The 10,526-nt window shown below is 49.1% G+C and overlaps 1 protein-coding gene across 3 annotated transcripts; it reads right to left on the reverse strand.

Moving 5' to 3' along the window:
- Positions 1-550: 550 nt before the first annotated feature.
- lrrc3b (leucine rich repeat containing 3B) lies at positions 551-9,969 on the reverse strand. Of its 3 annotated transcripts, none has more exons than XM_029248088.1 (4): positions 9,416-9,969; positions 3,244-3,395; positions 2,287-3,142; positions 551-684 (listed from the first exon to the last, which is right to left on the reverse strand). In XM_029248088.1, the coding sequence occupies exons 1-3, from the start codon at positions 9,437-9,439 to the stop codon at positions 2,464-2,466; spliced, it is 855 nt and encodes a 284-aa protein (XP_029103921.1). In that variant the 5' UTR covers positions 9,440-9,969; the 3' UTR covers positions 551-684; positions 2,287-2,463. The 3 variants fall into 3 exon arrangements, with proteins under 3 accessions (XP_029103921.1, XP_029103920.1, XP_029103922.1); XM_029248087.1 differs by lacking the exon at positions 9,416-9,969 and adding an exon at positions 8,519-8,740; XM_029248089.1 differs by having other exon boundaries at positions 2,287-3,395; positions 9,642-9,969.
- Between the last annotated feature and the right edge of the window lie 557 nt (positions 9,970-10,526).

Genomic DNA, 10,526 nt, shown 5'->3' on the forward strand with positions numbered 1-10,526 from the left:
CCCAAAGTGGTAAAACAACAGATGCCCGCGCCCCACCCAACAACATCGAGTCTCCCAAAGCCAACGGCACGTTCGCTGTAAACCTTGCCCAACACATGGGGGATTCTGAAGAATGAGTAAAGCTTCTTCTTCTTCTTTTTTTATTCGTAACGGACGTACACCTGGGTTGGACCAGCGCAACACCGTCTGAAACATCCGCTGGCATTCAGCGTCTTACCATAGGACCGCAGAGCAGTGCCCTGCCAGCCAGCCAGCCAGCCTACCTGAGTATTACGCAACAGAGGAGCAACGCCTGTACGAAAACCCAACTTACCGCTCTTGGACAAGCTAATTTACACGTGACGGATAATACCATTCACCTTTATTTACCCGACACCTTTGTCCAAGGGGTCTTGTAATATTAATCAACTTTACCCTGATTGCACACATTTACTCATTTACTGTATCGATTTAGGGTGAGCACCTCGATCGGGTCAAGAGTTTGCACTAAAGGACTTGCGTACAACGAAGAGCACCGGTAAGCAGATTACACAGTACATTTTGAGGGTTCATCTCTTTATTTCTTCAGTTTGATAACATGCCTACAGTGTTCATTTAATGTACAGTCTGTACTAGTCAGTGCTAGGTCTTCAACACAAAACCATGTTGGGGGCCACAGGACAGACGCTTCCTTGGAAAAACCTCCTAAAAATAAAAACAATGAATGAATGAATGGGGGGGGGGGGGAAGCAAAAGAAAAAACACTGTTTTTAGCCACATCCTCCATCAATTTGGGTAAATTAGCATAATGCATGTTAGAGCTTGGCTTCCATTTGCCAATTAGAAGCCTGACGGGCGCTAAGGCCTCACTTCCTCGCACTGTTATTATCTAACAAAGAGATAAATCATGTGCTCATTTCCATTAATCTTTTCTTTAATTACGGTTAAGAAAATAAGCTCGGTACCATGGTAATGAACATAAAAGCGTTCTGTATATAGAACATTTGCAGGGGGGGATATAAACAAATTAAATGCAGAAAATAAGGCCCAATTAAATTTCGGGAGAGCTGTGGCATGATTTCTGGTCGATTACCAAAAAAAAAAAAAAAAAAAAACGTATGTGACGGACAAGCATTTTAGGCACTTAAAATTCTCCAGAGTACTTGGCTACATTGTGCTTCATTTGCGGTTCATGCATTGAAAAAAAACTGCTTGATCCCTTTATGAATACATGAAGCTGTTTCTGCAAGACAAGGCAACAGGCTGGACCGTTACATTCAAATACAACGTTTTAAAGGGTAACTTTTTTTTCCAACCGTCCCACGCGACGACTTTCCATATTTACGCTCGATAAGCTTTTTCGTTAGGCTAACACGCTATCGAAACCGTAGTCTTCGTTGAATTTACATGGTACCGTGTTACGTCCGACTTTCCACTCATCCTCCTCCTTTTTGGGCGATGCGGCGAAATCGCTCGTGAAATTACTAGCTACCGAAGGAGCTTCAGAGCAGGACGTAGAGCCGAGGTCTGGAAGGCTCTTTGGCCTCCTTTGGGATGCGAAGTAGTTAAAGCACCTACAACTACGGCACGTGACGCCTCTCGAAATTCGGGTGGAAGTTCAACGGAAAGGCCCGGTCGATCGAACGCGAAAACGAAACGTCCGAAGCGGACCTAGCGGAAACCTCGGAGACACCAAAGGCTACATAACGTCAAGCCACAAGCGGAAACGTGCTCTCGCAAAACAACGTGCCTCACGGTCCTCCTCGCAACTAAATATTTACAAAGGTGCAGTAGATTTCAAGCGACCTTTTCGGGTCAAAAACGATGCGACATGGTGGCGAGAATGTGTTTGAAGGCGTAAACCTGAGTTTTCTATCCTCAAAATGCTTCTCCGGTTTGCGGCGGTCTCAACTGAATTGCCAGCATCAAAGATAAGTCCATAATAAACTGCGGAATCTCGGACGTCGCCGGGGGGGGGGGGGATTTTAAAAAAAAAAAAAAAATCGCACCGCGGTGGCTTCCTGAAACCCGGGACATCCTGTGGGATTCGTCCGTCTCGCTTACGAGTACTTTAAGCAGTAGAAATTCAAGTCTATAGTAGAAAGGAAGGAGATGTTCACTACTGTACAATTTACACTCAAAAAATTTAAGCATCAGTCTTTAGATTAAACTTGAGTAAATTCTTTCCTATTAAGCCTATGACAGTGACCGACGACAGGATCTGGTTCAGCAAAATATTGCCAGAGCAGCACTCCTTGGAATCACGAACTATTAACGTATTTCTATTCGATATTTAATAACACACACCTACTATGGGAAGAACCAACTCGGAAAAGACAAGAACTTTGATCTTTCATCCCAGAACAAGTTGAATCCAATTCCTTTCTTCCTCGTTCCAGAGTCCGATCCCACGGGGTGGGCGGGAGAGTTTCCGCGACGTCGCGGCTCACGTTCGGCCGGAGGCCGCACGGGCCCCCCGCGAAGTCATACCACAGTGCTGACGTCCTCCCCGTCGTCCGGCTTTTTTGGCTTGCTGGGGAGGGACTTGAGGTACTCCAGGTGGCGTCGAGCGTCCTCCTGGTTTTGCCGGACATAGTAGACCACGTAGGAGATGACCATGGCGAACCAGCCAAACATGGTGACCAGCATGGCGTAGTCGGTGGTGCGCTTGGCCAGGTTGCAGAGGTCGGCGTCCACGGCGAGGAAGGGCCGCCCCTCCAAGTCGGGCAGCTCGGAGGTCTTGCAGAACACCCAGCCGGCCGCCTCGTGGTTGTAGGCCATGCCGCGCAGGGCCTGCTGCAGCGCGCAGTCGCAGTGCCACGGGTTGTGGCCCACGTGGACGCGGGCCTTCAGCAGGGCGAAGACGTCCTTGTGCACGCGGCTGATCTGGTTGTGCGAGATGTCCAGCGTCTGCAAGGTGCCCTCCACGCCCCAGAGGGCACTCTCGCCCAGCGTCTCCAGCGCATTGTGGGAGAGGTTGAGCTCCCGCAGCTGCCGCAGCCCCTGGAAGGCGCGGGCCGGCACCGAGGCGATCTGGTTGTGGTCGAGCCACAGCAGGGCCGTGTCTGCCGGCAGCTCAGGCGGGATCTCCTTCAGGTGAGCCCGGCTGCACGTGACGTTGAGGCCGTCGGCGCGCACGCAGGTGCAGCCCTTGGGGCACATGCTGGCGGGGGGGAAGCACAGCGCCATGAGGACTAGGCTCTGGAGGAGCAGCCACATGGGGAGGGAGCGAGACAGCCACAGGTCCAGCAGAGTCATACTGACCAGCCGTCAGCATAATCCCGCACTGGGGCCCGGAGCCGAGCCAGCAGACCACCGCTCGCTCGCGCCCGTGTCCGGCCCCTCACCACCTCCCCTTTCCGGCCAGAGGAACGGTCGGTCCAGATGGTCTCATTGTGAGTGCACAGCGGTTTAGCCTGAAACACAGCAGGGTGAGCATTATTCGGTGCCCGCGGGGAAACACAGAAACGTACTTTAATACATCGGCTGTAAAATATGCATTCGCTGTGACTGGCTCATATTAAACATGCATGGGCAGCATATTAGAAATACCGCAATAAAAATGGACAGGAGCCACGTACTTCACAGTGTACACGCGCGCGTGCACACACACACACACACACACACACACACACACACACACACACAACCAGTCCTTCTCGCGTTCAGCCACTAAGGAACAGCAAAGCAACAGGCTGATTAAGACAAGATTGCCAGATTCATAAAGAGCATATTGAGTGTAGACTCTCTTTCTGTTTGACTGAGTTAACTTGAAACATCCTTTTGGTTTTGCCTGTGCAGCTTTAAGATAAGACCAGTCACAACAGATAAGGTGGGGGGGGTGGGGGGAGACTGCAATTAATTACATCTGGTTTTTCCTTTCTCCCTTCATTAACTTAATAATAAAAAAAGCATCATTATTAGCTGGTCTGACTTTATTTCGCAGCTTTTAGCACATACTGGCTGGCCTATCGGACAGTAAAATGTGCTTAGTTTCAGCACAAAATTGGCATATAGTCAAAAATGGTGTTATCTGATAAATAAAGGTAAGGAAAAACTCCAACTGATCACGAGCAAAACTCGCAAAAGGATGTAAAAACGGTTTTCTCAAAGTGTCCGTCTGCATTTCCTTGGGATTTTGCGGTCGGGGGGGGGCACTTCTTTCCAACGCCGTTTTCCCGAGAACGTTCGCTTTCAAAATCAACCGACATCCTGCCGGGAAAGCATCACAAACCGCAACGCGGCGGCTACCTGGCAGACGCCGTTCAGAGCATCAAAAGACAATTTCATCACCATTTCGCTGCTCGGCAGCACAGGCCCAACCTGCTTTGCACGTATTTAAAAAAAAAAAAAAAAAAAACACCAAAGTATTATACTGGTAGTCTTCCTCTCAGAGAGAAAAAAAAGAAAAAAAAATCAAAACATATAACTGATGCTCCCAAGTATGATTATTTCTGCACAGCGTATTAATATTTCATTGATTCAGAAATAACGCATGGCATTTCCGTGGATCATTTTAGAAGTCAATCGCGCCGCATCCTGTTCCGGCAGAGATTCCACCTCGACAAGTCAACCCACCTTCGTGCGCGCTCACAACGGCGGCGCTCCCCGCACCGCTTCTCCTCCAATTACCTTTTTCCACCCTCCGGCGGAACCCACCGGGTGACACCAAGATGTCGGCGAAATCGCATCCACTGCCCTTCCTGCGGTACATGAGGCGAGGCTGACATTCATTTCCCTAACCTGAATTCATCAATTTTTCATCCCCGCAAGTCAAAACTCCTCAGATAAAACCTCGAAACGCTCCCCGGCGCTCTTGCGGCACTCTCCTCGGCCGCAGCCCGTGCCTGGAAGGCGACCTCTCTGCAGCCCGACGGCCCGGCTTCCTACGGGAACGAGGCACGTGGGCTCAAATTGCTCTTCGAGCAAAGATGGGTCTTGCTCGTGACGCCTAGGACTTGCGCCACTGGAGGACGAGCATCCCTGAACACATTCCCAGAGCGGGAGCGCTGAGTCAATTATGGGCCGCATGATGATCTGCTCGAGTCAGTCACATCAGCTCAGTGACCGCGGTACACCCTAGTAGGAACCATGGAGGGTTTCTGCAACACGGTATTAACTTTTAATGTTCCCGTGGCCAAAAAGAGCACAGATCTGTAGAGCGCAGGACTAGTTTGAGTCCTTCTCACCGGGGGAGGGTGGGAGTTACCAAGTTGAAGTTGATTCCGAACGACCATTTGTGTGGGTTTCGAACTGGGTTGCCATTGCCTTCTCCCACGCTGGTCTTTGGACTGCGGAAGAGACCCGCACAACTGCAGGAAGGACATGCAAACGCCACAAAGCCCGACTTGCATTCGAACCCACGTCTGAGCCCGCACCCGAGAAGCTAAGAGACACCAGCATTACTCGCTGTGCCACCGTGCCGCAATTGTTGGGTCGATGCACCTCGATGGGACTATTGTGGAACACAGACGTGCCGATTTTACACTGTTTACAGTGTATTAACTCGCGACTGAATTACGGTGGCGGAACCATCTAGAAATGAGAGTAAAAAGTGACATACCTACTTTGTAAGCTACAAAATGAGGACATTTTCAAACCAGGCTTCAAATCACAACATTGCATGTAATGGGTAGTTATATTGTGCCCCTCGGTATATCCGTGCAGAATGATACAAGATAATTGTCTTCTCATGCCCACTTTCAACTAAACTACAGTGCAATTCCAGATAGGCCGCTAAAGCTGTAGAAATTAATGCTGAATCTGATTTTCCATGTGGACTATTCCAGTGTTGCCAAGAGTAAAATGGGAGCGTAATGAAGAATTACTAAAGACAAATACATATATTCATACACACAGATGTGCAGCATATGTGTTATACATACAGTATATATGTATAATAATGTACGATGTACGTATATATAGGCACTATCTGTATAGTGCAAAATCATACCCACGTCCATGAAAACAACCTCCTCTGGATGCTAAAGATTGGTCACAAAGTACATTTCGAAGTTCGGCCCCTTTGCCGCCGCCCGGGGAAGGGAGGTGTACAGCTCAAAAGTACAACAGCAGCGGTCTGAGGATCGCACACCCAACGCGGTACTTCCCGCTCCAGGTCGAAGCCCATCGCACTTGTGCGTTGCTGCTGTTCCATTAAGACGGGATAACGCGGTAAAATCGCCTTGCAGAAGGGCTGGCAAATACTTACGGAGAAAAGGGGACTCGAGATACAAGAACAGACGACAATTACTGTTCTCTCAACCGGGTCCAAGTCCCTTCGAACCTTCAGAGTCTCCAGCATCCGGGCTCAGTCGACCACCCCCGCCCGCCCGCCCGCCCACTGCTACAAGGACGACACGGGCAAACGGCATGTGCCACGGCCGCACAGCAGGACCCCTGCGTACAAGAGTGCGGCGAGCTTCCCGTCGGAACAGCAGCGCGTGACAGTGCGTCGCATCGTTTTACACTGAGTGACGATAAAGGAAGGATGAAATGATGACCGAAATAAAGAGGCGCGGGCTCTCAGAAACCCCGAGGACTACGCGGGCCTTGCAAGGCGACCCGAGCTCTCAACCGCCGCATCATTATGAACAAACTACTTAAACCATGTGGTTCTTACAGTATGTTTGCACTTTCCATCTCTGCGCCGAATGTTATTTGAAGTGCCGTTCCTCTGCAGCTTTTGCATCTGCATCAGTGCATGGCAGCGCAGCGGGTAGCTCTAGTGCCTCTCAGTTCCTGGTCTGTGGGTTTCCATCCGGCTCCGTCTGCGTCTGCATGTTCTAGCCACGTTTACATAGGTTTCCTCCCATAGTCAAAAGATGAGTTTTGGCTCAACTGCTGATTCTAAATTGCCCTGTGTGTGTGTGGTTTACCTTGCTCTGCTGTGTAGATGGTTGAATACTTGGAAGTAGTTTAGTGGAGTGCATCTAATGTTGCTTCTCACCAGGTTTATCATCAGCTAAGTACAAATTAATTACATTCTCATCAAGCTATTATTAGAAATCTGCATATTTATCTCCAATGATCTTGTGTCTAGCATCTAATAACAGATAAACTAATATTTCTGCTATAATGCATTCAGGTCAACTGGCACTGAAAGCATGCATTATTAATATATTCATGGATTTCAATTAAAATTAATAATAGACTTGTGTTGTCTTTTTCATTAATTCAGGGCTTCCCTCGTGGAGAAGGCTTCTGGTTCTGGCGAAACGCAGTAATATCCCAAGTATCCGGATCAAAGTCGACAGCTTTCTTGGTCCCACACCGGAACATCGAGCACCTGACACTCTGAATTTCAGCATCTGAGGGTGGAGGGAAGGGCTTGGGTTCGAGTTCCAGTTGGGTAGGAGGTGGAAACAGAGCAAGTCGAGAAAGATGCCGTAAAGCACCTGCGACTGTAAACTCATGGTACGGGTCACACCCAAGCCAAGGTGTGCATCTATTTCAGCCTTCTGGAAAGGAACGGGTGTTAAGCGTTCGGACTTTTTACATCATATCTCATTTGTGTTTATTGATATTACTACGTGTAGGTAAATACCAATTCAATTAATGCATTAAGAATGATTATTTTTCAAGTTATTCAACTGCTTTCATGCGTGAATCATAATTCTATGATTTCCACGTGGTGGAAGAGGTATGTTTATATATCTGGAGGGGTGCGGTCCATTCTCCCGAGTTGATATTTTCCCTTCCAAAAGCCGCGATTTTCTCAGTTCGGATAAAAATACGTACCTCGCCATTTGGTCCTGTTATGTGGCATTCGCTAAAATGTACTGCACATGTGAGATATCCTGGGAATTTAAAGAAGAGCATGACACACACAAATGTGTATGATTTAAACAGACTAAAATAAAAAAATAAATGGAACTGCATAAACAATAACCTTTCATAGCTGATTACATATATACGCACATTTACATGTATTCATTTAGCTGATGCTTTTCTCCAAAGTGACTTACAATCTTAAGGTATTTACAACTATTTACTCATTTATACAGCTGGTTAACTTTACTGCAGCAATTTAAGGTAAGTACCTTGCTCAAGGGTACTACAGCTAGAGGTGAGGTTCAAACCCACAACCTTTGGTGCAAAGGCAGCAGTTCCAGCCACTACACTACCAGCTTACCCACTATTCATTATACGAGGGAGGCCTATATTTTGTATCAAATATTGTTGTTCATGTTCATTCACTCTAACCATTACACTACCAGCTATTCCTGCTGTGTGTACACAAGCAGACGCAGACACGCACACACACATGGAAATGCAGTACCAATTTCAGCGGAAATGTTAAAAGTGCCTCTGTACTAACACAGAAACAATCCTTTCTCTAATTTGATGAGAATTTGCTCATTTAGTCCAGCGAATTCTACACAAGATCTTTAGACTGACAAAGTCATTTTTTGGTTTGATTTAATGAAGGACATTATGAGTAACTGCCAACAGGAGATAAACCCCCCCCCTAAGAGGGACCTCATATGTAACAGTTGGCCATTATAAAGAGATCTCAATCCTCATGAGCTGCTCTCACCTGAATGCATATGGACCAAAGATGATCGGATGATCTGTGAGGATGATCAGAGAGGATCAGAGGACCAGAGGTCATCCGAGATGATCGGAAAGGATGAGCGATAATCAAATATGGCTCCAAGAGAAAAGGAAGAGAGAGAAATCAGCGCAGAAATCAGTGCTCTTCACTCTCTACAGGCAGTGCCAGCGAACGCTCGTCCGCAATGAGACAGAGTGACGAATCTCTTGCCTCCACTCTGTGTTTTACACATCAATGCAGTTTCACACACATTCATAAACATCAGCTCTCTTCGCCATCACCTCTGCACCAGTCCAGGGCTTTATCGTCAACTTCCATAGATACCGTATTGAGACCGAAACGCCAATCGCAACGTACCGTCATAAATATATAATAATAAGAGAACAAAGTGCGCTCTTACTTGCAACCAGTACCGGTCACTCGCGGTGCGCGCGCGGCGCTCTTATATAAACGTCCCCGGCGGTGCAGCAACGTCGCAGTTCTGCGCTGAAGTCACCCTGATGTCACTCACCATCACGGGTGTGCTCGTTCACAGCGGAAACTTCAGAATGACAACCCCCACCCTCCCCCTCATCCGCGCACCTCACCCGTCCCTGACCCGAGGTGAGCTCCCCCAGGGCGCGCCGCCGCGCGCACACAAGTGAACACGCAGGAGTTCCCGCTCCGCCTCGCGCCGCTGCCGTTACCGCGCTGCGCGGAAAGTGAGCGGAATCGCGCAGTACGGTACGGGTGCCTACCTACCTACCGAGGAGCCCGCAGGGGTGCGAGGCGCGGCCACGCCGGGGTCGCGCTGCGTTCGTTTCCACATCGACACCGTGACCGCGCTCTTTCCGTCAGCTGCAATAACTCATTTTACATTCTTCACGTAGTATTACTTACGGGGGGTGGTCCAAGAGCCTTCATGCGCGAGAGAGGCTGTGGGGGGTTGCTTTGTCATTTATTATTAATTCTTATTTACTTGCCACTACGAATTAATGCAGAAACACAGCATTATTTCCTGGAATAAAAATTGTACGCTGCGTTGGTTTCAAGACGCAGACGCGCACCCCACGCGCACGCAGGGGCGACGGGCTACGTGCGCAACAGGCGTCGCGCGACTCCTTACCTGTGATTGAAAACAGCCACGAGACGGTCACTTCCGGGCGTCGGCATTCCGAACCCGCGCGTTCGCCGGCGCAGGGAGCGAGGTGTGGACAGTCGCGGCGGCGGCGGGCTTCCACATCCTCTCTCAGCTCGAGGTGTGTGTGTGTATGTATGTATGTATGTATGTGTTCAGCGAGGAGGACAGAGAAAGGGAGGAGTCCAGGAGTCCGCGCCTAAAAGCGTAGCCGGCGCTCGGCTCGCGCACCGGAATGCATGCACGCGCTCGCGGCGGTGCGGTGCGGTGAGGTGCGGCTGATAGGTGTCGCCTCGCCGCCGTGAGCGGCGTGCTGCCCGACCCCCGCGCGCCGCTGTAACGTGCCAGCGAGCGAGCGCGTGAGTGAGAGAGAGAGAGAGAGAGAGAGAGGGAGAGGGAGAAAACGGTGAATAAAAGAGAAGCACAGAGAGACATTAACAAAGAGGGAGATGAAATGTAAACTGGGGGGTCTGTGGAGACACTGCACTGAAACACACACCTTGCTGCAGTCAGGTGCACTGCAGATTGCTGGACTGCTCGTCATAGGTTATTTCATGGTGCATGGTGTAAAAATATTATATACATAAATATAGATTTCTATAATAATAATAATAACAATGGCTATCAGCAATGTAACCTGTTCCCGAAGACCAACGGCACCAGTACAGGGAGCTCTACAGAAACACAATGGTTAGCAATGAAATAAGGGGTGGGGCAGGTGACGTCATTGTTGTTAAATGGTTAAATTGGAGACCCTCCATGTGCGGCCCTACGAAGAGAACTTGAGCCTTTCCAATAAATAGCCAGCTGGCGTGTAAACCTGCGATGTGCGGAAACCCTCGTTTGTGCTGCACTTAACCGGCTGCGCTCATG

This window comes from Scleropages formosus, chromosome 23, assembly GCF_900964775.1.
Source record: "Scleropages formosus chromosome 23, fSclFor1.1, whole genome shotgun sequence".
Lineage (NCBI taxonomy): Eukaryota > Metazoa > Chordata > Actinopteri > Osteoglossiformes > Osteoglossidae > Scleropages > Scleropages formosus.

Bases quoted from the DNA above. Each gene is read 5' to 3' on its own strand.
- lrrc3b (XM_029248087.1), bottom strand. From the start codon at position 8,593: ATGACCTCTGGTCCTCTGATCCTCTCTGATCATCCTCACAGATCATCC. The intron at 3,396-8,518 runs GTGAGAGCAGCT...GCTGTGTTTCAG, and splicing joins TTTGGTCCATATGCATTCAG to GCTAAACCGCTGTGCACTCA. The intron at 3,143-3,243 runs GTCAGTATGACT...CCCCCCCGCCAG, and splicing joins CGGGATTATGCTGACGGCTG to CATGTGCCCCAAGGGCTGCA.